The sequence below is a fragment of the Pyrgilauda ruficollis genome, unplaced genomic scaffold (genome assembly GCF_017590135.1).
Source record: "Pyrgilauda ruficollis isolate IOZ18807 unplaced genomic scaffold, ASM1759013v1 scaffold115, whole genome shotgun sequence".
In the NCBI taxonomy this organism is placed as follows: Eukaryota; Metazoa; Chordata; class Aves; order Passeriformes; family Passeridae; genus Pyrgilauda; species Pyrgilauda ruficollis.
This window is the reverse complement of record NW_024509766.1, coordinates 466,097-491,492: the sequence shown is the minus strand read 5'-3', so window position 1 is coordinate 491,492 and position 25,396 is coordinate 466,097. Positions and strand designations below refer to the sequence as shown.

The following is a 25,396-nucleotide window of genomic DNA, read 5'->3' as shown; positions in this document are numbered from 1 at the left end:
TTGCACTTTAAACAGAAATTTGGAGGTCTGATTAAATTGGTTCATTGAAACTTTCTGAAAGTCCTGCTTTTTCTCTGCTCTGTCATCACCCTGTGCAGTCTGCTCTTTCCTAGGTGCACTGTTAAGCAGTTTGAAGCTGCTGATGTTCTTTTCAGTGTCCAAGGACTTACACCTTGATCTTCTTTCTGTTCCCCAGGATCCTTTAGTCTTTGTCTACCCTGTCCTGCTTTGCACTAGGAAGTGCTTCGTGCCCTTGGGGCTGGGGATGGTCTCTCCTCCTTGAGCTGGAGAGGCTGAAAATCCCTGTTTGACTTAGAATGCCTTTTTCCTCTTGCAGAGCCAGATGATCAGTCATTCCATGAGCTTCAATGGAGAAGGGGTGGAACCATCTGCAGCTGGCTCCAAATCCTCAGTGAGAGTGAGCTCGGTGGCCGGGCTGGAGTACCTGGAGCGGTCGGACCTGGCGCGCAGGGACAGCACCACCCTGGAGAACCGGCCCTCCCTGAAGAACGAAGTGCCAATTCATCTCCTGAGTGCAACCAACCAGATCCAGAAACCAGCTGCAGTCCAGCAGCAGATCCCCACCAAGCTGGCCACCTTCACAAAAGGAAGCAAGGAGAAAGGTGGCAAGAACAAAGCATCTCATAGGACGGACAGTTCAGGTATGTGTGGTTTTAAGTCCATTTAAATGCGTTTCTGATCTCCATCAGGATCACAGGGAGACAGAACCCTGCAATTAAACCTCTGTATGAAACCCAGAAATTAATATGCTACAAGTTATTAGTGTGCTTGCTGCAGTTAAAATCTCTTAACCTCCTAAAATCCTGTTAGGAGTTCCATGTCTATACTATTTGAATTGGAAATACAACCCAAAGAGATAGTGCTGAAAACAGAGTTGTGTATTCCAACACAACAGAATGGTGGTGAGAGGTTGTAAACCTGGATGCAAAATCTTCTTGTCTAACTTTAGTTTTAGACAAGAGCAAAACCAAAAAAAAAAAAAAAAAAGGAAGCTGTTGTGCATGAGTGAAATTATTTTGAGGCTGGCTTAGCCTTTTCTTGCTGTCTGTCCAGAGTTGTAGTGACATCGAATGCAGTGCTTTTCTTAGCACCAGTCAGTCATTAAATACAGATCTCCAGGCCAAAATTGAGATGCTGTGTGTGTTGTAAAGTTGAAAGGGGCTAATTTTGTCACAAATAGAAGCAAGTAAAAATGCAGTCACCCTGTCCTGGTGTAATTTCTGCTTCTAACTGCTGGGTACTGGAGTAGTGGTCTTTGCCAATGACAGAGACACTAAAAACCATTTTATCTCTACCACTTAAAGTAGCCCCACTGCCAGCTTAGGGGAATGGCCTGTAATTTTAAGTTACAAAATTATCTTTTTAGCATTGTGCCAGATTCAGACTTGGCAAGCTTGTCCATTACTCTGTACTGCCACAGAGGACTCAGGGCCAAACCTGACAGAGAGGGAGATCAGGGGGAGTGGTTTTGGCACATTGCAGAAACATCTGTCTCTGTCGTGCATAAAGTTTAGTGCCTTTGCAAACTTGCTTATGGTTTTGCACATAAATGAAGCCTGTGTCCTCTTACCCTGCATACCAAATGCTGGTAATAAAAAGTTCTAATGCCACATCTCCCCACTTTATTTCTAATAGCTCTTACATAATGGTCTCTGCAGTGGAAATGGACTTAATGGTGTTTTTCTGTAATTTATATGAAAGGTATAAACCACTAATATATTGGTCTCTATTCTCCTGTGAGCATTAGTGGGTTCATGCTTGTTATGTCCATGTGTTCATCTTAGAATAAAATGGAACAAAACTTTCTGTACCAGAGGCAAAATGCTGTGTATTGAATTTGGGTTTTGTGACATGTAAGGAATGTGTACTGAAAGAGAGAAGTTCTTTAGATCCAGAATAGCTATTTCATGAACTGCTTTCATTGTTGAAACTAAGAAACTGGGAGGCTGTAACACCAGAATCAGTGGGCTGTGCTGCTGAGCAGCTGTGAGACAGATGGAAAGAGGAGACAAAAGTTAATCACAGCTCTGCGTGTTAGAAGTAGCACAAATGGCCATTTGCTATTTGAATTCTACAGACAAAGATTTTTTTTCTCTCTCTGCTGTGCTTGGTGATACTGGGTTTTAAATCTGAAATTGTCAGGGTCTGCCAGTAACTGAACTAGAAGTCTCAAAGAAAAGTGTTCATAGTTTAAACAGCTGAAGAGGAAATTTAAGCAGGACCAGCTCTTTGTGGTTTTGCAGCTTTCTTGGGTGTGTAAAGGTATCAGTACAGTGGCCCCAGCATGAAGCAGTGACATTTGTGAAGTGCTGCTCACCTCAAATACTAATTTATGAAATATTTTCTTCAGCCTCTGTTGATCAGAAGCAGCTGCTTCCCCCCAGGCTTGCTGGACGAGAGGAGGCTGTCCTGAGAGGCAGGAGGTCAGCAAGCCCATCCCTCCCAAGCAGCCAGACTGCTGCATTCCAGCCAGGTATGCCTTGGCCAACTTGCCTGTCTATGGAAGTGCCTCAGGCTCTCTCTGCAGTGTCATGAATGTGTCTTCTTCCATTTTTTTTCCCCTAGAACTGTATGGCCCTACAGATGCTCAGCCAGAAGCACTTTCATCTGCCTCAGCGACCCTCTTCAAGCCCAATAACGTTCAGGTTCAGCCCCTGGTGCCCTCTCAGCCCAATCTGTTGAATGTGCAAGATGATACCAGCAAAGAAGATGTCATTTTCTTCTAATTGTTTGCATTTGAAGATGCATCACCTGACACACTGTTTCAAGAACTCAGGCCCCAGTGTGCATGGTGATGGAGATCCAGCATGGATGTCTTCTGATCCCTGCCCAGTTACTACAAGCAAGGACCAGACCAGGATTACTTTGTTGGCTTCTCTGCCAGCAGCTCAGAATGAGGGCACAGTAGTAACAATTTGCTTTTAAATTCTCCAGTGTGTTGACACATGGCATGGCTATATGAATTCAGAGCATGTTAAAATTCTGACATTTATTGTAATGTGCTCTTTTTGGAGAATGTAACTGTTCATGGGCACCATCTTGTAAATTGTTATCGGTGATGTTGAACCACCCAGATTTTTATGTAAAAAATTTTAGTAGTAGGCCCCAAAATGGCTGCAAATTTTTAAATCTGTTTTCCCAGGTCCAGGTCAGTAATGGGTTGTGTGTTGGTAACCAGGTGACAGCAAGCCAGTCCCCTCCCAGCCAGGTGTGCCAGGCACTGTGAACCCAGTGGTACAAGCCCCGTGGCCAGGTACAGTGGAAGAGAAGGTAAGGTGAGCTTCTGACAGCGTCTTCAAGAGGCAGGAGCTCCACCTGTTTGTGGAGGAGAAGGGTTGGATGTGTGAGAATTCACAGTGATGATGAAGAGTTGGACTAATGCACATTTCATTGGCCACCAGCGTCACTGGGACCCTGTCTCCCTGTTGGGGACAGCAGTACAGGTTCCCAGGCAAACTCCTGAGTTGGTTCAGAATGAACTTGGAGACTTGGATTTTGTTCTTTGCTGAAGATATCTCAGAAGCATTTGAATGCAGTAATTTATTGTCTTGTTTAATCCTGTTTTCTGCATCCTTTGTTTGTCTGTTAATTTGTTGGGACTTTACTCCCAGTACCAGAAGATATCAAAGCTGCTGTTGCTGCAGAGACTTCTCTGCAGCATCGTGTTAGGAATGAAGGGAATAAGAACTGTTTGGTTTTAGAATTAAAAATAATTATAATAAAAAAATACTCTTAGCTAAACCTGTGTTTAGCTGCTTTCAGCTAAACCAGCTTTGATACCTCTTGTGAAATGGGTCAGTTCTTGATCATGGAATGGTGGTGACATTAAGTGTTCTGCTCAAAAAGGCATTATTTCCCTTTGTAATAATTTGCACAGTCATTTTGTGTTGTGTTTTTCACTCTGTGTCCCAGATTCTTTTCCCACCCTCACCCAAGGATGTGTGTTCTGTTGTGTGTTGAATGTGACTGGTCAGATAATGATGCACAGGAGAGATGGTTTAGGGGTATTGTTACAGAATTAAAGGAATCAGGATCTCAAAGCTTAAAATTTTGGATTAATACCTTTCAGGACATGATTGATAATAGCTTTTTTTAATATCTTTAACTGATTTAAAGTGATTTTAGCAGCAGTGGATGGAAGGCCTGGTCAGTTCTCCATCCAGTCTCATGGCAAGGGATCCAGTGGTGTTTGCCAGTCTCCTGAAATCACTGAGCTGTCCCTGTGATTAGGCCCTGTGTGATGTTAGTGATGTCTTTAAGGCCATAACTTCTCTTTGCTTGAGAGTTTTAAAATTATTTCGGTAGTTACAGTGCGAAAAACTTTATCAATTTTCAGCAGAAAACAACAGCAGTTTATATATTCAAGTGATGATAATTTGGGTTATTGCCTTCAGATAAGAAATTGAAGAAAGGGGAAAGATAAGCTACAAAATACTGACTAGGTCTTAGGGACAAGCACTCCTGCTGCAACAGTTCTTGGATTTAAGGATCTTTTTTTTAGCTGAGTGGTGCTGGTACAAACCTGAGGCAGTGGCACTGAGTTCAGAGAGAGGAAACTCCAAACTGAATGGCTCATTACAGACTGGAGATGCTCCCCCAGCCCCCAGCAAGTGAAACTGGACACACTTGGCTGTAGTACCAAAGGACTGCTTGGTAAATCAGCAGCATTGCAGAACCTGGAGTGCTTGTCAGCAGGAAACAGAGTGGGACTGCTCCACTGGTGATTTGGTGGTGTTGTTATCTTTGGTGATTAGAACAGAGTTCCACTCCATATTCAGTTTTTGCATTCCAGAAAGTTAGTTTGGAATGGAGGGGAATTCTTAAAATCAGTGTAACTCCTGATCCATGCAGCAGTGTGGGATCCAGCAGCTCTGTAGGACTGGCACTGATTTTTCCACTGGCTGATGTGCAGACTCTGGCTCCCTGTAATTTCCCCTGGAAGCACACAGGGAAGCAGCAGGAATGCACAGGATGTTCTCTCCTTCATGCTGTGGTTTGGGCCACTCCTAATGAAAACTCAATGCCCCCACTGCCTTAAATTACCAGGTTTTTAGGAGTTTTAGCCCAAAGCTAAGTTGCATCAGTGGAGTAAATCACCTCAGCCAAAAAGGGATGTCAGTTTGGGTGCTTGGAAGCAAATTTTGGAAACATTTATTTAGGTTTATTTTGTGCCTGTCCAGAAGTATGGGAGGGAGTGTTGGAAGGGCTGGAGCAGCTCATGGGCTGCTTTCTTATTCTGTGCAATGGACAAATTTGAATATAGAACAGTGACATGTGCAAAAATAAAGTCTGCAGTGAGGCCCTATTTATTTTAATATTTTATCTTTAACATTAACTTTTTGAATACTTCTTGTCAGCAGTGCTTGAAATAAGTCTGTTAACTTTTGGACTGTTTGTCTGTTAACAAATGGACCCAGGCCTGTGACAGGCCAGGCTGTTGGCTCAAACTCCAAAAGCTCCTTGGAATATGGGTCTTCAATCTGTAGCTGAGACCTTAGAAATCATTCTCTGTCCTCAGTGCACGTGGCTGCAGCTGCCTTTATGAAACCTGTGTGCACCCTGAGCAGAGATGGTGTCTTCTGTCACTTGGGTCAGCCTGGAGAAGGTTTTGGAATTAGCAGGTGCTGTGATACCTCATTGCTGCCAGTGTGGGCAGGGCATCCATGGAAGGCTGAGGGAAGCAACTGAATTACTTTCTTTTAATGAATATGACTTTCTTTAAATGAATCATGGGTCTCTTCACTTGTGCAAAACTGAATCTGTGAAATTGTTAACAAATCACTCCAGTTGAGTGAACTGGTTTTGGACTCTTCACTCAAGTCTTCTTCCTAGAAAAATTCTCTTCTAGGTGAATTAGTTTGCAAAGTACTGCTGTGTCCTGGGCTAAGTAACCTGCTATTGATTCTGAGCTACATCCTTCCTATTGGACTTTTTGATCACTTCAGCTAAAACTTTCCTTTTAAGTGATTTCTGAGGATTAGACAGTTCAAAATTCTGTGCCTCCCAGGTGCCTTTTGGCTTCTTTCTGAGCTGGGGTGTGGAGGAAATGCCAGCACGAGCTTTGAACTGCCGCCCTGTTTGCTTGGTGTCACAGCCTTAAAATTATCAGCATGTTTGTCCTTCAATATTGTGATGTTGCAATGTAGAGGCTGTTTCTATGGTTCTGATTTCAATTTGAACTCTGGTGTTAAGGAGGCTTCCTCTTCCTCTTCCCATCTGGAACGTGGAGGTTCCGTGTTCCAGGCTGAGGATGCCTCCATGGCCACTAGTGCTGAGCACAGCTGCCCTGTGTGTGTTGTGGATGCTTCCCTAGTTTTTAACTGTGCTGTCTGTGGATTGTAGCTGTGGCATGTCCCACGAATTGAGATTGCTGATCATCCCCCAGCGTGAGGCAGAAGAATTGGTGTTCCTAGAGACGCTTGCTCATCCAGGTACTCGCCTTCCTGCACAGCTAGGAGTCATTCTAAATAATTTGCAGGCAGTTTTGTCTTTCTGAGTAGTGGTCAGATGATTCTGCATACATGGAGCTTGGTGTTTGTCATTTGCATTTACAATGAGAGTTGAAACTTAAACTAGGAAAGGGTTAAAAATACTTATTTCATTTTACTTCTAACTCTGCGGAATGGGAGCTGAGGCTCCCCGGTGCTGCTCAGTGGAGTCCCTGTGTGTTGTGCCCCCCATGCAAGGGAGTTTGGAGATTTTGTTGTCTTCCCCAGCAGTTCTCACATTTACCAGGAAACAGATCTGCATGCCAGGTTACACAAGTGCTGTAGGCAAAGCAAAGCCTTTCCCCTGCTCTCTCTTCGAGACCAGACCCAACATCTCCGTAACCACTGGCGACTTCATCATCCTCCATCAGCACGTTCCTCTTCAAACAGCATGTGTGAGCTCTGGTTCATAACATTTGTGCCATGTTTATAAATCAGTTTTTTATATTTTTGTACTGAAAGAAATTGGAGCACTTTAGGAAAGTTGATTTCAAATTCCATTTCTGTCTGTAGCCGGAAGGAGATCTCTCATGGGTGTAGATCCTGTTGGCATTACTGCGTGCATCTCACTCAGAGCTGTGAACTCTCTTGACACTCTTTAGTCTTAGGTCTGGTTTCTAGGCCCACCTTGCACTGTAAAGATTTAATAAATAATCATGGTCCATGGTTAAATTGACCATTTTGTTGGGGAAGAGTTTGGTTTTGTTTTTTCGTTAGGGTGTAAACATTGTAAATATTTCCTTTACTGTTGATACTGCAGTAGCAACATCTTTGTAGTCTTTATTTTATTTGTAAAGTTGATGGTTAAATGTTAATATTCTGTTGAATTGTGCACTCTTAATTAATTGTAAACATGATCTTAGCACACCAAATGATGATTTTTACAATGATTGCAATGTTTCTCCACTGAAGGATTTCAGAGCTGCAATAGGACTGAAACCAACTTCTAGCAATAAAAAAAAGAACATTTAAAAACTGTCTGCCTTTATATCTATATAATTATTTATTGTTTTCTATTTGAATGAAGATCAAAGCAGCTGCCACTTCTCACGTGCTTCTCATTTTCTACCCTGGACAGAAATAATGTGCCACAGGAACAAAACCGTGACCATTTCCAAAGGAGAGGACGAAGCATAAAAGGTGTTCAGTGCAGAATGCAAATAGCTGCAGCCCTTGGCACTGAGGTGAACACCTGAGGGAAAGATCAGCTGCTCCCAAACATCTGAACTCTGCTGGTGAGAGAGAGAGAGAGAGCTTGGTTAAGTTGCTTACATTAGCGTGGAGGTGCTTTGCATGGTGCCAGCCTGAGACATGCCTGGCTCTGTCCCAGGCAGTATCGGTTCCCACTTGGAACAAGGATAACAAAAATAGAAACTTTCTCCCTAGTGCTCGTGCCAGTTTGGCAGCCCTTGCTGCCAGCACCATCCCATAGCCTCTGGCTGGGGCTGCTCTTCCCAGCGCTGCAGCAGGCTGAGTTTCCTGGTGAAATCCCCACTGGTGGCACAGCTGGCAAGCAAATCCAAGAGCTGTAACCTCCAATCGTTTCTAGAGAGGAGAACAGATGCAAAACCAAGGAGACAGTGGGAGAGCCGGGCCTTGGATTGGTGCTCTCAAGGAGGAGGGAGGGGTTTACCATCGGAATCCTGCGCTGCAGCCAGGGCTGAGGAAAGCCCTGAGCCAGGGTTGGTGGCAGTGCCAGCCCTGTGGTCTGCCTGTCACTGCCTTTGGGGCTTATCAAAGCAGCTTTCGGGGTCCCTGGGCCTTTGTGTGCAGGAGTCAGTAAAACAAGCCAGCATTTGTCAGCCTCTGAAGTGCATGTGACATCTGGGTTGTGACGCAAACTGGAACTCCACTGGAAAAACAAAATTTTTTCTACTTTTCCACATACATAAATAATCAAAGACTTCTAGACAGACCAGTGTTTAAAATTTGGTCTTTATGGGAGCTAACAGGCTGTCATGTGACAGAATGACGTCTCAAAGTGAGTGTGTGTGGAAGATTTTGCTTGTGCTCTTTTTAGGAAAATATTTCTTCCATCTGTGGAGCTGCTGGGAGCTGAGCCACAGTGCCCACTGGAGATCAGTCACTGCCTCTGTGCTTCCAGACCTCGTGTCTGTGTCACCACAGCAAGGCCAGCCACTCCATGTCCATTTCTAAATACTTTTTGGCAGCAAGAAGTGGAATCAAAGTGGTTTTGTGGGGGGACAGCAGGGAGTGAGCGTCTAAGAGAGAAGCTAAGAGGAGCTGCACTGAGCTCTTGTGCAGCTGTTTCCATGTCAGACCTGTAGGAATTGTTTCCAGGAAGAAAAGAGGAGCCTGGATCAGGGAGATCCAGGGTTAACATGGCCTGGAGGGATCCCTGTAGCACAGATTCCCACTGGGAACTGCCCAGCTGCAGCAGCCCAGAGCTCAGCAGAGGCAAGTTTAAATCCTGGGCAGAATTTGCATGTGTTAGAAGTTCGGTGCTGCTGCAGCCATCCATGTTCAAAGGTGTGTAGGTGTTACTATGTTCAGTTTTTGCCACAACAGCAGGGCAGACATTCCTTGGGGATTGCAAACACCTCGCCTGGCAGTGGCACTGATAACGCTGTCACTCCTGTGAGAGACACGGAGGGTGTGATTTCAGGCAGGGTGTGACTTCAGGACACACTGGCGGTGCCTTCAGAGCTGCTGCCTTGCTCACACCGATATTCCAGCAGCTCCGCCCTGCCTTGTCTCCCTCTCCAATCTGTAGCTAATTAACCCGAAACCCAAACCACATTCTTTCTGTGGATGAATCAGCCGAGGCCATCGGCAATGACCAGCTTTATGCTAAACTTCCCTCTTTCATGTGGGTGAGACAAGGCTGATGGTTCCCATACGTGCATCTGAGATTCATCTGTGAGCCAGATGCTCGAGGACAAACATGCACAAAGGATATTGGCTCCACAGTGTGCTCCAGCAGTGGGAATGTGCTGCTTGCTGCCTTTCCCTTTCCTCAGCCCTGTGACTCAAATCCGGTTTCATTTCTCATCCCAGCGATGGGGCCAGCCCAAGGCTCAGCAGATGAGGGATGGGGGGCCTGTCCTGCATTGTTTGCTGCTGCTGTGTCCGTGGGATCTGGCAGAGGGTAAAAGCCAAACCCTCCTGGAGCTGGCAGGGCTGGAGCATGCGACACAGGGTCCTCAGCTCTGGGACTGTCACAGGCACTGGAAGCTCGGACAGGGCAGCATCACCTTGTCTGGGGCTCCTTGACTTTGCACAAGGGCCTGGAGTGCCAGGACACAGGGAATGGCTTTAAGCTGAAGAAGGGCAAGGTTAGATGGGATATTGGGCAGGAATTGTTCCCTGGCAGGGTGGGCAGGCCCTGGCACAGGGTGCCCAGAGCAGCTGTGGCTGCCCCTGGATCCCTGGCAGTGCCCAAGGCCAAGCTGGACAGGGCTTGGAGCAGCCTGGGACAGTGGGAGGTGTCCCTGCCATGGCAGGGGTGGCACTGGATGGGCTTTGAGGTCCCTTCCAACCCAAACCATTCCATGATTCCCTGTGCACAGGACCATGAAAACTCCTTGCTGGCAGCACTGTGGATGTGCCTCTCCCGTGTCAGAGCAGCAGCTGATTCATTTCTCTGTGTGGAACACAGTGTCTTGCTAGACCTGAAGCCATCCCAGATGACTACACATGAAATGCAGATCTGCCAGGGAATTTCAGGTGTGCAATGTCCCTTTTCCCTTCTGGAATATTGGAAATCATTAACAAAGTCACACTGTGTGTAATTACAACTTTGTTTTTCCTTGGCTGCCATGAATTATCAGTAATTGTAATTGTAACAGTTCCTTTCTAGATGTGAGGTGGGTATGCTGCAGAACATTTTCATGATCCATATCCCATCTTAACCACAAAGGGGAATTTCTGAGCCACTGCTGTGCTTGGAAGGGAGAAAATCCACAATGCTGTCTTGGTGCTCTGGCAGCAGGAGCTGCTGAGCAAGAGGCACCTACAAACCCAAGCAGCAATTCCCTTAAAACCAGCCCTGTCTGTCTTGTGGCCAGGAGGGAGGTGGGTCAGCCTGATCCCAAGCTTCTCTGGCTGTGGTGGCTTCTAAGCTTTGTGTGAGAAGAAGAACATCCCATGGGACAGTGATATCACACTTGGATTGTTTTGCCTTTGAGCCAGTATTGCCCATGTGGCATCACATCTTTCAGATGTGACTCTGGGCTGGGGTCTAACTCCAGCAGCTGGAGGTGCAGACACAAAGTGGGGGTCTGGGCTAGGAGAGGTCAGCATCACCTTTGAGGGATGCTGAGATTCTAAATGAATTCCATTAATTCACAAGGATTTCTACCCAGCAACCAAATTCACCTCTAAACCAAATTCACCTACAGCTTAGCCGGCCTGAACCTACTGGCCCTGGCACTGAAGCAGTGAGTGGATCCAGGCATGGAAATGTCAAACTGGGAAAACTGGTCTGTTGGGACGGCTCAGCACACACCAGTGAAGCTCCCTGGTTTTCCCCAGGGTACTCCGGGAGCTGGGGGCTGGTTCCTGCCAGGAGGAGGTGGAGCTGGAGGGACAGGACGGGGCTGTGTGCCAGGTGAAGGAGGATGAACCGAAGCCATGCAGCCCGGGCTGGCTTTGTTCTGCCTTTGCTGCCCGCAGAGGCACCGCGGAGCATCCCAGCCCAGCTGTGCTTGGAGCGCCGGTTTCCCCTGAGAGGGGGCTGGATTGAAGGAGGCAACAGCAGCAGCAGAGCTGGGGCTCGCTCCCCCAGCTCAGAACACCCGAGCCTGGCTCAGATAACGCCCAGGCAGACGGATCCGTGCTGCTGGAAGCTGCTCCATCCCCGGAGCGGGAGGCGGATGTGGCGCGGAGCCAGCGTTTATTGCTTGGCAGCACAAACAAAACAGCTGCTGCTGCTCAAACGGCCGTGAATGAAACCTCCGCTCCTCCGGCTCCCTGAGCACGGTCGGACTCTGTCCAGCCCTCAGGAGTAGCTGGAGATGTAACAAAGGTGAGGCAGCTCCTGGCTGGATAACAGGGCTGGAGACACTTCCCGACAGCTGCTGGTCCCAGCAGAGTCCTGTGCTGTGATTTTCCCTTCTTGCAAGGCACAGCCAGGCTGGGAGCTGCTGGATGGTTGGATCCCATATCTTAACAGCCTTTTCTCATCAAAAGGAGTCTGTCTCCCTGCTGCTGCCTGTGTGCTCCAGGTGGGCTGTGGGCTCCTCTCCCTGCAGCCTGACAGCTCCCGTTGGGCTCAGCCAGCAATGGAGGGGAGGCACAACAAGGGTGTGTGAAAAAAGGCCCAGCCTGGGGGCTGAAAATGGCAAAATAATCAGAAAAGGGGGTGAAAATGAAGCTGATGCATCTGCTCCAGCCCCCAGCAGCAGGGCAGCTCCCTTCCTCCCCATCCTGCCAGCTCTTGCCTGTGCAAGCAGCTCGGAAGAGTTGTGACATTGATTTATTTAATTCTGAAATAATGGATCACACCCAAACCATGCTTCTGTGGTGAGACAGTTGGTTGTACCTTTGGTGCCTGTTTCCTCTGACCATGCTGGTTCCTGTCTCACCTCCTCCCCTTAACAGAGCTTTTCTTTCCCAGGCACTGCCTCCCCTCACCTGGAGCACGGCCTGGAGCACACAGCCCTTCCTTTGGGACAGAAGGGGCAGCACCTTCTCCCATTCTTTTGGATAGTGAGGAAACCCCACTCTGTGGAGAGTGACCAGGAAAATGGCAGAGAATACCTTAATCTTTGAAGTTTTGAAGAGATTTGTGTCTCCTTCAAAGCTAGAAGGCAGTGTGAGATCTGAGCTCAGTCCCAAGTTACAAAGACACAGGAAGAGCTGAGCCCTTGATTTGGACTGCAGCAGGGAATGCTCCTCACTGTTCTACTAAATATGGTCTCAAGTGTGGGCTGGGAAAACCTGCACCTTAAGCACACAGAACAGGCAAGGGACACGGTGGATTTTATTCAGATTTATTGAAGCAGCTCCAGGCTGAGTAATAAACACACAAAACTGCTGTATAAAAAAGAAATAAACGTGCAGAACCAGCCCTTGGGCAAAGTACTGTCACATGTTCTGACACTCCAGGCTACTGCTTGGGTGCTGCAAGTCCCAGCAGTGCAATCCTGCAGCTGGTCAGGAGTGTCCTTTCTCCTTTCTAGCATCACTGAAACCAAAATAATCCCTCTGGTTCCTGCTCTGATATCACACAAGTTAGGAGAACACTTGGAAACCTTTTGCTGTCTCAAGGGACAGCACAAGCTGTCAGTCCAAGGAGGTCCCTCCGTGCCTGTCCCCTCCCTGGCCTGACCAAGGGGATGGATTTGCAGAAGCAATTTCAAAACCAAACCCAGTTGCCTTGAGCCCTGCTGGTGCTGATGGCACCCAGCTCACAGAGCTGCCAGGTGGGAGGAGGTGCTCCTGCTGCCCGTGTGTTCCATCTGGATCCTCAGTCAAGGGAGGCACTTGGCAAAATCAGGTGTGAAACCTGTGGTGCAGAGCAGAGTATTGTGAGACCAGGGCACAGCAATCCCAACCCCTCTCCTCAGGCCTCAAATCCCAGAGAAATCCCAGCAATGCTTGCTGATTTCCCTCTACAGCCAGGAATTTTCTAAAGGTATCACTGGATATTTTATTACAATAAATAATTTTATTTAGACAGCACGACTCTTGCAAGGAGAAAAGGAAAACCCGGCAGGGTCTGTGATTCACTGGCATAGTTTCTGCCAAAAGCCTTTAGAAAGATTTAATTCCAGTTGCAAATGTTGAAAGTCAATCTCTGTGTAGCAGAAAAGCAATGGCATGAAAGGGACACCAGGGAATAATTAGAAGCAGAGAAACCCTGTGTTTATACATAGACAAGGCTTGTCTTATAAATGCAATTACCCACCATTCTGGGACCAAATCCCAGCTATAATCTTGTTCTGGCACCAGCTCACAGCCCTGGCGTCCCACAAGACATTTGGGTGCCACTGGCAGATTAAGCGTGGCACCAGGAGGAGGAGGCTGTGCTAAAAGCAGCAGCCGGACCCGGTGGCACCACGGGGTCTGTCCCAGCTCCTGCAGACAGCCTGCCTGCAAAAACAGCGGCTCCTCCAGCCTCCCGACCCAGGCACGACACCCAATCCCTGCACACAGCATTCCCCAAAATCTTTGCACGGGCCAAGATGCCAGGTTAAGAGTCTTGTTATTTATACTGATCTTCTCCCTGCAGCGTTTCAGCACCTAGAGAGACCTCCTCTCTCCTGCAGGGCTTTTAGATCCCACACCACCAGCCTGGAACTTTTGGAGCTGATACTCACACAAGGCTGTTCTTTAGGACAACTCCACTCCAGAGCCACGTGCATCTGCCCCTCAAGTTTTAACCTGATACAGAATTGACCCACAACTATTTACCTTCCAGGTCCCTGCCACGCTCAGGCCGACAGGTACTTCCAGGTGCTGACGAAGGCGGTGGGGATGAGGGAGTAGGGCACCGTGGTGACGCTGCTCCAGCTGTCGGACGAGGGGTCGTAGCAGTCCAGGGTTTTGCAGCGCTGAGCCCCGCAGTAGCCCCCCACCACGTAGAGCCTGTTCCCTGAGGTGACAGCGCGGCAGCTGATGCACTTGGCCGTGACATCCCCAAACTTGGACCACTGGAAGGTGTCGCTGTGGAAGCGGTAAGCGGAGCTGGCGGAGAACTCCGTGTCCCCGCCGATGACGATGACGTGGCTGCCCACCACGGCGGCGGCCGTGTAGCGCCAGGGCTGGGGGCAGCTGGCGGGCACCGTCCAGCGGTTCTGGCAGGGGTCGAAGCACTGCACCTTGGGCAGCTTGTTCTGGTTGGCGCTGGTGCCCCCGAAAACAAACAGCTTCATCTTGGCTCCCACCACGGCGGCGTTGCTCACGCCTTCCCGGAGAGGAGCCACCAGCGACCACTTGTCCAGCTGAGGGTCGTAGTGTTCCACCTGCTTGAGGGACACGGAGGGAGAGGCCGGGAAGGCCCCGCTCATGGCCGTGTGACCCCCCACCACGTACAGGCAGTGGTCCAGCTCGGCGGAGCCGTGGCCAAACCGCGCCACCAGCATGGGAGCAGCTTTGGCCCACTCGTCGTGGAGGGTGTCGTACACCCAGACGTCCCTGGAAGCGCCGTTCTCAGAGCCCTTGCCGCCGGTGATGTAGACCTTGCAGCCGATGGCGCAGGCGCTGCACTCCTTGCGGGGGCTGGGGATGTCGGCACGAGGGATGATCTCGCTGGTTTTACGGTCCAGCATGTAAATCTTGTCGCACATGAAGGTCTGGCCCCCGAGCAGCAGCAGGGCCTGGCTGACCTTGCGGGGCCGGGCGCAGCACCCCGTCACCAGGCCGTCGTTCTGCAGGATCTTCATTTTGCAGCGCACGGCGTCGGCCACGATCTCCTCCCCCAGCTTGTGGCTGGTCACCAGCTTCTCACAGGCCACCTGCTTCCGCAGGTAGGACTCGGGCAGCAGGGCCAGGCGGACGGAGCGCAGCAGCTCGGGCAGAACTTCGTGGCGTCGGGGCAAATCGTAGCGGATCCAGCCTATAACGGCTTCGTAGACCAGAGTCTCATCCTCCACCTCCAGCTCCTCGCTCTCCACCAGCTCCAGCAGCTTGTCTTTGGGCAGCCGGAGGAAATCTTCAGTCTTGCAGATCGAGGTGAAGTTGGCCAAGGCCATCCTCCAGGACAGCTCCAGCAGCCGCTCGCAGCAGTGGGCATCGGACAGCAGCAGCATGTTCAGGCAATTCCCAGGGTAGAGATTCTTCTCCAGAAAGTCAGCCGAAGCATCCCGGATATCCTGGAACTGCAGCATGTCCCCGGCCTCCAGCAGGGACTCGGCGTTCTCCTCGTTGATCAGCACCCGGGCTGAGTAAGCGTAGTCCAGCAGCAGCTCCAGCACCTCGGGGTGCAGCGAGTCACGGAAGTTGACCTCGCCATCTCTGCTCTCCTTCAGGCCCCCGCTGAACATGGCGTTGAAGTAGCGGCTGCAGGCGGCCAGGACGGCGCGGTGGCAGGGGAAGCTCTGGTTCCCCGCCCGCAGCACCACGTCGGTGAAGAGGTTCTGCTGGCGGAGCAGGTTCAGCTGGGTGAGGAGGCTGTCGGCGTGGCCCGGTTTGTGGAAGAGGTGGATGTTCATGGAGCCGGAGCTCGAGCGGGATTTCCGGTTCTCGTGGCTGCTGACGGACATAGTGCTGAGGCTGCTCTGCGAGGCAAAACCGGCGAGTCAGCACGGGCAGCGCGGTCCCGGGCCCGCCACGGCCGGGGCTGCGGCGGGACGGCGGCCGCGGAGAGGAACGCGGCACCGGCCGGTAACGGGAGCGCGGTGGGGCCGTCCCGAAACGGGGCACCGGGAGCACCGGTCAGCTGCGGGGCACCTACCGAAACGGGGCACCGGGAGCTCCCGGACCCGTGCAGCGCACGACTCCGCCGGGCCTCACGCAGTGCCGGGGAGGGGGAGATGTGCGCTCCCGGTGATGCCCGTGCCCAGCCCGCCCCGCGGTCCCGCACCCAGCTCAGGGGTCCCCCACCCGCTCCGCTGTCCCGCGCCTGACTCGGTTATTCTGCACCCGGCCCCGCGGTCCCACACCTGGTCCAGCTGTCCTGCACGGTTCCCCCTATCTCGTACCCGGTCCGCACGGTCCCCGTTATCCCGCACCCGGTTTCGTACTCGGTCCCGCACCCGGTTCTGTACTCGGTCCCCCACTGTCCCTGCTACCCCGTACCCGGTCCCGTATCCAGTTCCGCACCTGGTTCCACACCCGGTGCCGTACCCGGCCCCACACAGTCCGCGCTATCCCGTACCCGGTGCCGTACCCGGTGCCGTAGCCGGTTCCGTAGCCGGTCCCCGCTATCCCGTACGCAGTTTCCGTTCCCAGTTCCGTACGGGGTTCCGTGCCCGGTCCCGCCCGGTCCCCGCTATCCCGTACCCAGTGCCGTACCCGGTTCCCGGTCCCGCCCGGTCCCCGCTATCCCATACCCGGTTCCCATACCCGGTTCCCGGTCCCGCCCGGTCCCCGCTATCCCACACTCGGTTCCCATACCCGGTTCCGTACCCGGTTCCCGGTCCCGCCCGGTCCCGCTCCGCTCCGGCTCTGCCGCCGCCCCTCCGCCGCCGCCGCGTGGCCGCCCCGGGTCGGCCCCGCCCCCTCCCGCCCCGCAGCCAATCAGCGGCCGCGGCGCGCTGTACTCTGCCTTTGTGAATGGCAGGCGGGGCCAGCCGTGCGCATGCTCCGCTCGTTCACCCCGCCCTGCCCGCGGGCAGCGTGGCCGTGTCCCCTCCCCACGTGCGCGGGGTCCCCGCTGTCCCCCGGTGTCCCACCGTGTCCCACCGTGTCCCCCGGGCCCAGCATCGCGGCACGGCCCGGGCCCAGCCGCGCCACGGGGCCGGGACGGCGGATCTGTGTGAATGGCAGGCGGGGCCAGCCGTGCGCATGCTCCGCTCGTTCACCCCGCCCTGCCCGCGGGCAGCGTGGCCGTGTCCCCTCCCCACGTGCGCGGGGTCCCCGCTGTCCCACCGCTGTCCCCCGCTGTCCCACCGTGTCCCCCGGGCCCAGCATCGCGGCACGGCCCGGGCCCAGCCGCGCCACGGGGCCGGGACGGCGGATCTGAGGCTCCCGAGCCTTGCGGACGGAGTCACCCCGCCATAAAGGGCCATAAACGGGGCAGCCGCGCTGGGACCGGCAGCGCCTGCCCGCGGCCTTTGGATCCCGGCTGCTGACAAAGGCAGGGCACGGCCGAGCGAACCAGCCCTGCTCAGAGCTGTGGAGCCCGGCCCACCATCGGCACCACCAGCAGCGGGGCAGGCTGCTTTCCTGGCCAAGGGAAGGGACTGTCGCCCTCTCGCAGAGGCCACATCAGAAAAAAAGAAGAAAACTACTAAGTTTTGTGAGGATCGGGTCTGCCTGCATAAGGTCTTGTGCTAAAAATGAGCGAGTGCTGCCCTGGAGAGGCAGCAGCAGCCAGCACAGGTGTTTAAACACTGTGTGTCAGCAGGGATCAAAACCACCTCAAGACAAAAATACAAATTCCAGAAATTCTGAATTACCCAATTTTGATTTATCTCTGCACGTTCCAGCTTTACCAGCTGCAAAATAAGGTTATTTGTTGAGGAGTTGATGAAGCAAATGCACTTAGAGCAGTTTACAGTGTCCTTTCTCTACATTAAAATTAATGCATGGTTAAGTGGTTTAATTATTTGGCATCAGAGGTTATGCAAAGTTTTTTTGGTTTTGTTTTTGTTTTTTTTTTTTAATTGGCAGAGCTACAATTGTCCTGTATAGCATTAGTATTAATACTATAGTATATGAATACCTAATAGTATTGTCCTGTGCTGAGCAGTACAGTGAGTCCTGGAGGAATGATTCAATGGGGTTAAGAACACAAAAGAAATCTGATTTATTATTAAAAACCACTAAACTGCAGCAGGAGCCACCACAGTGGGTGACAGGAGCAGGCAACAGCCAGAGGACCTGGGTGCTCCCCCTGCTCAGGCACAGGGCTGAGGAAAGGAGAGAATCAACAAGAGTCTCTTCTGTAAGCCCTGAGTTGCACCAAATCCTGTCAGTGTGGCAGCAATTCCCCAGCACAGCTCAGGGACACTGCAGGGTGAAGGTCCAGATAAACACCAAGGACAGGGCAAAGGATAAAGAGTATCCAGGCCTCACTGCTCTTTGAACACAGGCAGGACACAGCTCCCCCTGCCAGGCCAAAAACAAGCCCACAAAGCAAGGTCAAAGCTCCTGGAAGTGCAGCATGTGCCGTGCTGGGGGCAGGGACACGCAGAGCAAGCAGAACTCTTTTCAAAGGATGCATTTCCATGCAGTCAGGCAGGGGCTGGGAATTTCTGCAGCAGGAGGAAGGCTGGGGACACATGTGGAGCTGCAGCTCACACAGCACTAATGCTTTGGAGCTTTCCAGAACCAAAGATAAAGAACTTCTCCCTGTTATCAGGAGGAATGATCACTCAAGGCCACCTTTGAAACATTTGTGTCGTTTATTATTGGCAACGCCCAGAACTGTAACTGCAAACCCCACCTCGGCATCGGTTTGATTGCTCCTTTGAAAGGTGATTAATAAATTTCCTGCCTTTTTTTTTTTTTAAATAAAAAAAAGGTCGGCGGCTGCCAGAGCCTGGTGGAAGAGCTCCACCCGGTGGCATTCCACAAAGGCACAGCCGGAGCCTCAGCTCTGGGGGAAGTCTCCACTTCCAACATTTCTCCTTAAACGGGCAAGGCAGGCTAGGAAGGTCCACGCTGCTTCCAGCGGCAATTTCCTGCCCCTCTCACCTCTAAGGAAACAAAACGGTCACAAACAGCACCAAACAACAGCCCTGCTGGCTCCTGTCTGAGCCCAAACACCTGCAGAACTCCCAGGACAGGGGTCCCATCCTGGCTCCGAGTGTGAGCTCCCAGGATTCATCCCTCACCAGTTCTCTGTGACAGAACCGTGGCCACTGTGCTCCTTTAAGTGGCAGAAAGCACTGGCAGGTTGCATTTGTCTTTTGGGACCGATGGAAGCAACTCTTTCCCCCTCAGTTTTACCCATTGTAGGAGATCCTTGATTTTCAGAGGATTCACCTGAATTATTTCTCTGATTAAGAGTGATAAAAATTACAGCTGCAAACAATCCACTCTGCAACAGGAATCTGGATTCCAGTCCTGATTGTGGGATATCTGGAAGGACAATCATCAACCCAGGAAATCACCAACCCTGCCTCACTAAAGGCACTTTTACCATGTGAAAACTGGGCTTGTGAAGCTCAGTTTTGGCTTAAGCAGCTTCAGAATTTTTTCCTCTTGATGCCTGGTAGATTCCAATCAGGGAGGAGATGGTCCCCAGGAGTCCTACTAACCATGGAGGGAACCTTCCTGCCCAGAGGAATCCTGGGGGCAGCCAGTGGATTGCGTTGGAGAGATCTGCTGTGTCCATGAGGATGCTCAGAAGCTCAGCCTTCACCTGGGCTCTCAGCTGCTGCTGCCTCTGAGGTGAAGTGCTGCTGGAAGAAAAGGAGATGTCAGTGACAGTCTGTCAGATTAATCCCTTTTCTGACCCAGAGATGGGGTAACTGAGAGGTGTTTTAACAACTTTTATTCCATTTTCAGTCTCATGTGAAGGGTGAGACAATACAGACGTTGTAATTCACACCACCACAATCAGAAATTAACTATTTCCTAATTACAATGCACTGTAAGTGTTTCTTGGCCTATCAGCCTTTGCCACACCATGCTGTAAATGCCTCAAAGCCAATCATCTAAAATTACCCCTCGAGGGTCCTACCACAATGCATCTTTCATTGTTCTATTTCTCCAAAGTATCTAATCTTATTTACAAAACCATCCTCTGAAACTTGTTTCCAGTTCCATTTCTCTCTCAACAACGTCTGTCCCATTCCATGGCATTTCTAAATCAGCATTTCTTATCTCAAGCTTTGCACACAGATGCACACTGTGTGAGCCTTCTGTCAGACTCTGAGAATTCCCTACAAATCCATTTCCCACATTAGTCCAGCATGTCCTCAGAGCTGGGATGGCTGCAGATGAGAACTGGCAGGTGTGGGTGAGTTACAGGAGGGATGGAGAAGGACTTTGGAAAAGGGCATGGAAGGACAGGACACAGGGAGTGGCTTCCACTGCCAGAGGGCAGGGCTGGATGGGATCTTGGGCAGGAATTGTTCCCTGGGAGGGTGGGGAGGGGCTGGGATGAATTCCCAGAGCAGCTGTCGCTGCCCCTGGATCCCTGGCAGTGCCCAAGGCCAGGCTGGACAGGGCTGGGAGCAGCCTGGGACAGTGGGAGGTGTCCCTGCCATGGCAGGGGTGGCACTGGATGGGCTTTGGGGTCCCTCCCAACCCAAACCACTCTGGCATTGCACGATCAGCTCTACAGCCACAGAGGGAAATCATACCACTTGTGCTGACTCAATTTTCTTCTTAACTGGAACAAGATCCTCAGGGATCTGAAAAGCACAGAGTTATTTCTCCTACAGCACCAAACAGGAGGAGTTTCTTTTTTTTTCCTCTTGCACTAACAGCTCCAGCGAGGAAAAGCACCTCCCCCAGCTGTGTCACAGCCCGGTGCCAGGGCAGGACCGTGCCCACCGTACCGCAGGATGCCCAGGAGCAGGGCACAGCCCCACAGCGCCGTGCTCCGCGTCCACCACTTCTGGGAGGCGGCGCGGACGATGCCGACATCCGCGGCCCACGCCAGGTGCTCGCAGGGGTAGTAGAGCTGGTTGGCCGCGTTGCAGAGCACCGAGAGCCCCCTCACCAGCGCGTCCTCGCCCTGCGGGGAGCGGCACAGAGCGGCGCATGGGGCACGGCGGCGGCGGGGCCGGGGGGGCCGCCCGGGAGCCCCGGGGCCGCGCTCACCTCGGGGCCCAGCCCGTAGCTGCAGCTGTGCCGGAGCATGGCCAGGTCGTCGAAGAGGCGCAGGGCGGTGCGGCAGGAGCTGAGCTGGGCAGAGGCGGCCAGGAGCCCCCCGGGCAGCCCCCCGGGGCCGGGCAGCGCTGCCCCCGCCAGCTGGCAGCCGTAGGACAGCGCCCGGAGCTGCGGGGGCACGGCCCGCTCAGCCAGCCCTGCTGAGCCTTGTGCTCTCTTTTTCTCCTTCTTTCGTTCTCTTCTCCTTTCTTTAATTCACCTCTTCAAATTCTCTTCCCTTTACCCACCCCCACTGCGCTGTGCTCCGGCACTCCCCGTTTCCATCCCGTCATTTACCGGTCAAACTTGGATTGTTTGTGCCCCCTCCGCCTTTTGTCGTTCCTTTCCACCACCGAGCACTTACGAATCGCTCAGGTGCTCCCTTCCCCTTAACGGCGGGTCGCTGCAGCAGAGTCGGGTCCCGTCGTTCACCGCCCGGTACCGGAGAGCTCAGAGCCCACTCACCGAGCCCGCTACTGGAAGGCTCAAACCCCTCGCTCACCGCCCGGTACCGGAGGGCTCAGAGCCCTCACTCACCGCCCGGTACCGGAGGGCTCAGAGCCCTCCCTCACCGCCCGGTACCGGAGGGCTCAGACCCCCTCTCCATTCCCCACTCGGTACCAGCGGGCTCGCCCCTCACTCCCCGCCCGGTACCGGCGGGCTCGCCCCTCACTCCCCGCCCGGTACCGGTGGGCTCGCCCCTCACTCACCGCCCGGTCGCGGCCCCGGTGCGTCTCCAGCGCGGCCACGAGCCCCCAGAGCGCGCCCGCCGCCATGGCAACACTTCCGGGTGTGAAGTCACGTGCGGACGCGGGGCACGCCGGGAAGGAGGCGGAGCCGTCGCCATGGCAACGCGGCCTGGCTGCCCCGCGGCCCAGCCGGACCCTGCCCGGGGATGGTGCCCGGCCGGGAATGGTGCCCGGCCGGGGATGGTGCCCGACCAGGGCCGGGTCCTGCTCTCCGTGCCCCTCACGGCCTCCGCACCCCTCCAGCGAATCCTCCGTCCGCCCTTTTCTCACCCCCAGTTTCCCCGTTCTGGGGTTCCAGGCCGGCCCCGCCTCTGTGGTGATGCTGGGCCGGGCCGGGTTGGTTCCGAGAAATCTGGGAAACCCATCTTGTAGAGACCCTTGCGGACGGCGGCCCTCGTTGTGCCCCGACGGTCCTGAGTTCACATGCACACAGATCTCCACATCAGCTGGAGACAGGAGATCTTCCCCTGTGCCTCCTGTAGGGACCTCCCAGCCCCCGGCTGAGTGCTGGGACGGGAACATTCCGTGTGGAGACAGAAATGGGGCTCTCTCCATCCTCCTACACCTGTACTCAGCACATGGATCCCACCCGCTTCTCTGGGCTCCGGTGGCTCCAGAGGCTGGGCACAGAGTCACACTCACACTGCTGCTAATGAAAGCTCTAAGAACTACTGGGATATTTTGCCTTTTTATAGCCGAGTATCACAGAATCCCAGAATACCCTGAGCTGGATCCCTCAGGGATGCTCAGCCCAGCCCCTGTCCCTGCCCAGCCAGCCCAACAACTCCACCCTGAGCATCCCTGAGAGCTCCTGGAGCTCTGGCAGCCTTGGGGCCGGGACATTCCCTGGGGAGAACCTTTTGATTAAATCATCCTTTGAATAAATCAATCTGATTTCATGGAACAGGTTCATAGCACAAAGCAGAGCCACTCCCAGCCAAGCTTTTGCTGCTGGACTTGAGATCCTTGTGGGTCCCTTCCCACTTGAGATATTCAGTGATCCTGGTTGTTCTGCACTTGCTGTATCCTCAGATGCTGCAGTTTTCCCACCTGATGCACATCCTTGTCCCACAGTCTCGTGACTCACCTCACTGGTGTCAATCCCTTTGCTACTTCCTTACGTAAAATGAATAAAATTAATTATTTCTGGGACATGAATCAGTGTCTTGATCTTTCATCATCGCTACATTTGTTTTTAAAACAAATTTTACATTTATTTTTGGGAGGAAGGAAAGGATTTTGATCAAAAGCTGTGCTTATGCAACCTCAGGAAGGGATGTGGTTAGAGCTGGTCATGGAAGGCATTAAGAAAATCCTCCTCTGACGCTGCCTCCTGTTTGTCCAGCAGTTCAGAGAGAGGTCCCTTCATGCCATGGATCGGTGTTTAAGCCATTTGATTTGCTAAATCAACAAATGGAACAGATCATAGCTGAATTGGTCTTTTCCTTGGCCCTAAACTTCTGGAGCAGCTCCATAACTACCATATGGAGTGATGTTCCCATAACTGCCATGTGAATTTCTTCATTTGCCTCCTCACCCCGAGAGTTCTTTTCTGTTTGGGTGAGGGTTTTGAGCAAAGTGCTGATGGCAGAACTGGCCTTTTCCTGTCAGCAGGGGAAACGCACACAGCTATCTGTGCCTGCCTCCTAATTTACTGCCTCGAATTTAATTTTTATTTTGATTCCATCTGTCAGCAGATGGACGTTCTGTCAGAACCACGCCAGCCATGCTGGTGCCACGCAGGCAGCAGAGGGACTCCCCAAAGACGTGCCACAGCAGGCACAGCCTAAAGAGGCTTGGATTAACCACAGGGGAAGTGGGTTTACACCCAGCACTCCCCTTGGAGTGTGCTCCTGAGCTACTTGAGCTGGACCAGTGAGCACCAAGCCCTGTCTGCTCCAGCCTCATGTGGGAGCAGAATTGTAGGTGAGAAATGTTTTGAAGGGAGAGGAAGGACAGGCAACCAAATCCCTAAGACAGGGAGCGTTGGAGGGAGGTAGAAGGGGACTGAGGTACCCCACAGAGGGTCAGAGGAGGAAAATTGTCATGGCTAGAGGTGTCCAGGCAGGGTAGACACCTCTGCACCACCTGCAGAGAAAGCTGAGCATGTGCCAGGTACCGGAGACAGAGGATGCTGCAGCTGCCCGGGTGGGGTGACCCTTCAGGTAACAACACTCAGATCTTGGGGCTGCCAGGCTCAGTGGTGCCAGCTGTCCCTTTCTCAGCCCCATCCAGTGAGCTGAGAGCTGTTGTGTCTCCTCAGATGAAATGCTCATCCCGGGGCTGCCCAGGAGGGCACAGAACCTCTGTGGGGCTGAGCAGAGAGGTGAGTTCACGCCCAAGCCCACAAGCCCACTGAAATCCAAAAGGCAAACTCCCGAGGGAGCTGTGTCCCCGTGTGGACCCTGGCAAGACCCTGTCCCCAGAGGAAGGTGATGTCCTCCCTCCTCCAGCAGCTGCTGACGCACTCTGAGCTGCCTACACGGCGTGGGATCTCAGAGCCGTGCCTGTGCTCCGCTCTTGGCCGGGCTGTGTGTTGTCACAGGGAACATCTATTTCTCAGATTGAATGAGGACACAAGGAGGTGTTGTGACAGCAAGAATAAACACTAGGAGATTAGCCCAAAGGCGTGGGTGACACATCCCTCAGCATGGCAGGAGCCATGGCGCCTCTGGGCAGGCCCCGGGGTGGAACAGAGCAGGTGGGGTAGGGGAGGCACAGAGGAAGGGCAGGAGATCAAACAGAGCGAGAGGCACCGCCAGGGCTGTGTGGGGGATGGGATATTCCCTTATTTTCTGTTTGGATTTTGGTGTCAAGGCCTGCAACCAAAGGTCAGTGAACAGTAGGACAGCGCGGCAGCTCTGGCCAGCTTGTGATGAGTGGGCTGTTTTCCTGGAGGTGAGCCCTGTGTTTTTGTTGAGCTGGTCACTCACATGGGCTTCCTGACTGCTGAGCTTGCACTAACTCTGTTTGGGATCTAGGTGTGTTCCAGAGGGATCAGCGGGGGCTGGCCAGCCCCCTCCCTTGGGGGTTGAGCGAGCAGGGTGGCACAGCCGCCACTTGAGAAGCTTTTCTCAGCCTTTTCATGCACATGGCTTTGATTCCTCGCGACCCTCTGAGCACGGGGCTAGTGGAGTTTCACAACTGCTTCACTCTGTGTGTGAGCAGTGCCCGGGCCCACGAGCCTCGTGCTTTCCTTTATGGATTTGACTCTTTATTTTTCAGGAATGAGACAATCTCTGCTCCACACGTGCTTCAAAGGAGCCGTGCACTCACATCCTCCAAGTGCACACAGGCACTCCCATCAGTCCCTCATGCCAGCACGCTGTTAAACACCTCCAGTCAAACACCTCACTTGCAACATTTGGTGGAGTAACAGGGACTTGCATCTGCTCCAGGTCTGCCCCATTACTTTGATGTGACCCTGAGGTGGCATTGCCACCTGTGCTGCTGCAGGAACAGCCATGAGGAGAAGTACTGGAATCACCCTTGGAGGCACCAGCTGGCTGGGAGAGCTGTTGCTGGGAGTCCCTGTGATTATTCACATTCTTTTTCACATGGATTTTAGTGCAACTTCAGACGCAGAAAGCAAAGCTGGTTTTTGGAGTGAGGCCCTCTGCTTCCTGAGCTCCTCTCCCATTCCAGCAGTGCCCCAGGAATGCCTGAAGCAGGAAGGCCAAAGAGGCTTTCTTTGATTGCCCGCTGTGTGAGATCTGCCAGCACGCTGGCAGTGTGTGTCACCCACCC

The 25,396-nt window shown here is 52.6% G+C and overlaps 3 protein-coding genes across 13 annotated transcripts in view; 1 reads left to right on the top strand and 2 right to left on the bottom strand.

Moving 5' to 3' along the window:
* The window catches only part of ARHGEF18 (Rho/Rac guanine nucleotide exchange factor 18), a 30,993-nt gene extending 23,509 nt beyond the window's left edge, over positions 1–7,484 (top strand). For all 3 annotated transcript variants that reach the window (XM_041480740.1, XM_041480731.1, XM_041480721.1), the window contains 3 exons: positions 338–662; positions 2,372–2,494; positions 2,587–7,484. In XM_041480740.1, coding sequence (XP_041336674.1) covers positions 338–662; positions 2,372–2,494; positions 2,587–2,747 — 609 coding nt within the window. In that variant the 3' untranslated portion in view covers positions 2,748–7,484. The remainder of the gene's footprint in view (positions 1–337; positions 663–2,371; positions 2,495–2,586) is intronic.
* A 4,963-nt stretch (positions 7,485–12,447) lies between these two features.
* LOC121361302 (ectoderm-neural cortex protein 1-like) lies at positions 12,448–16,617 on the bottom strand. 6 transcript variants are annotated; one of them, XM_041481876.1, is made up of 3 exons: positions 16,542–16,617; positions 13,887–15,691; positions 12,448–12,978 (listed from the first exon to the last, which is right to left on the bottom strand). In XM_041481876.1, exon 2 carries the CDS (start codon positions 15,674–15,676, stop codon positions 13,907–13,909), a length of 1,770 nt encoding a protein of 589 aa, XP_041337810.1. In that variant the 5' UTR covers positions 15,677–15,691; positions 16,542–16,617; the 3' UTR covers positions 12,448–12,978; positions 13,887–13,906. The 6 variants fall into 6 exon arrangements, with proteins under 6 accessions (XP_041337810.1, XP_041337792.1, XP_041337801.1 ...); XM_041481858.1 differs by having other exon boundaries at positions 16,530–16,609; XM_041481867.1 differs by having other exon boundaries at positions 13,887–15,686; positions 16,530–16,605.
* Positions 16,618–17,838: 1,221 nt separating this feature from the next.
* PEX11G (peroxisomal biogenesis factor 11 gamma) lies at positions 17,839–22,097 on the bottom strand. Of its 4 annotated transcripts, XM_041482586.1 has the most exons (6): positions 21,611–22,097; positions 20,853–21,029; positions 20,588–20,766; positions 20,390–20,440; positions 19,340–19,483; positions 17,839–18,775 (listed from the first exon to the last, which is right to left on the bottom strand). In XM_041482586.1, coding segments are annotated over exons 1-6 (618 nt in total). In that variant the 5' UTR covers positions 21,677–22,097; the 3' UTR covers positions 17,839–18,774. The 4 variants fall into 4 exon arrangements, with proteins under 4 accessions (XP_041338520.1, XP_041338530.1, XP_041338503.1 ...); XM_041482569.1 differs by having other exon boundaries at positions 18,278–19,483; positions 21,611–22,078; XM_041482577.1 differs by having other exon boundaries at positions 18,281–19,480; positions 21,611–22,068.
* Between the last annotated feature and the right edge of the window lie 3,299 nt (positions 22,098–25,396).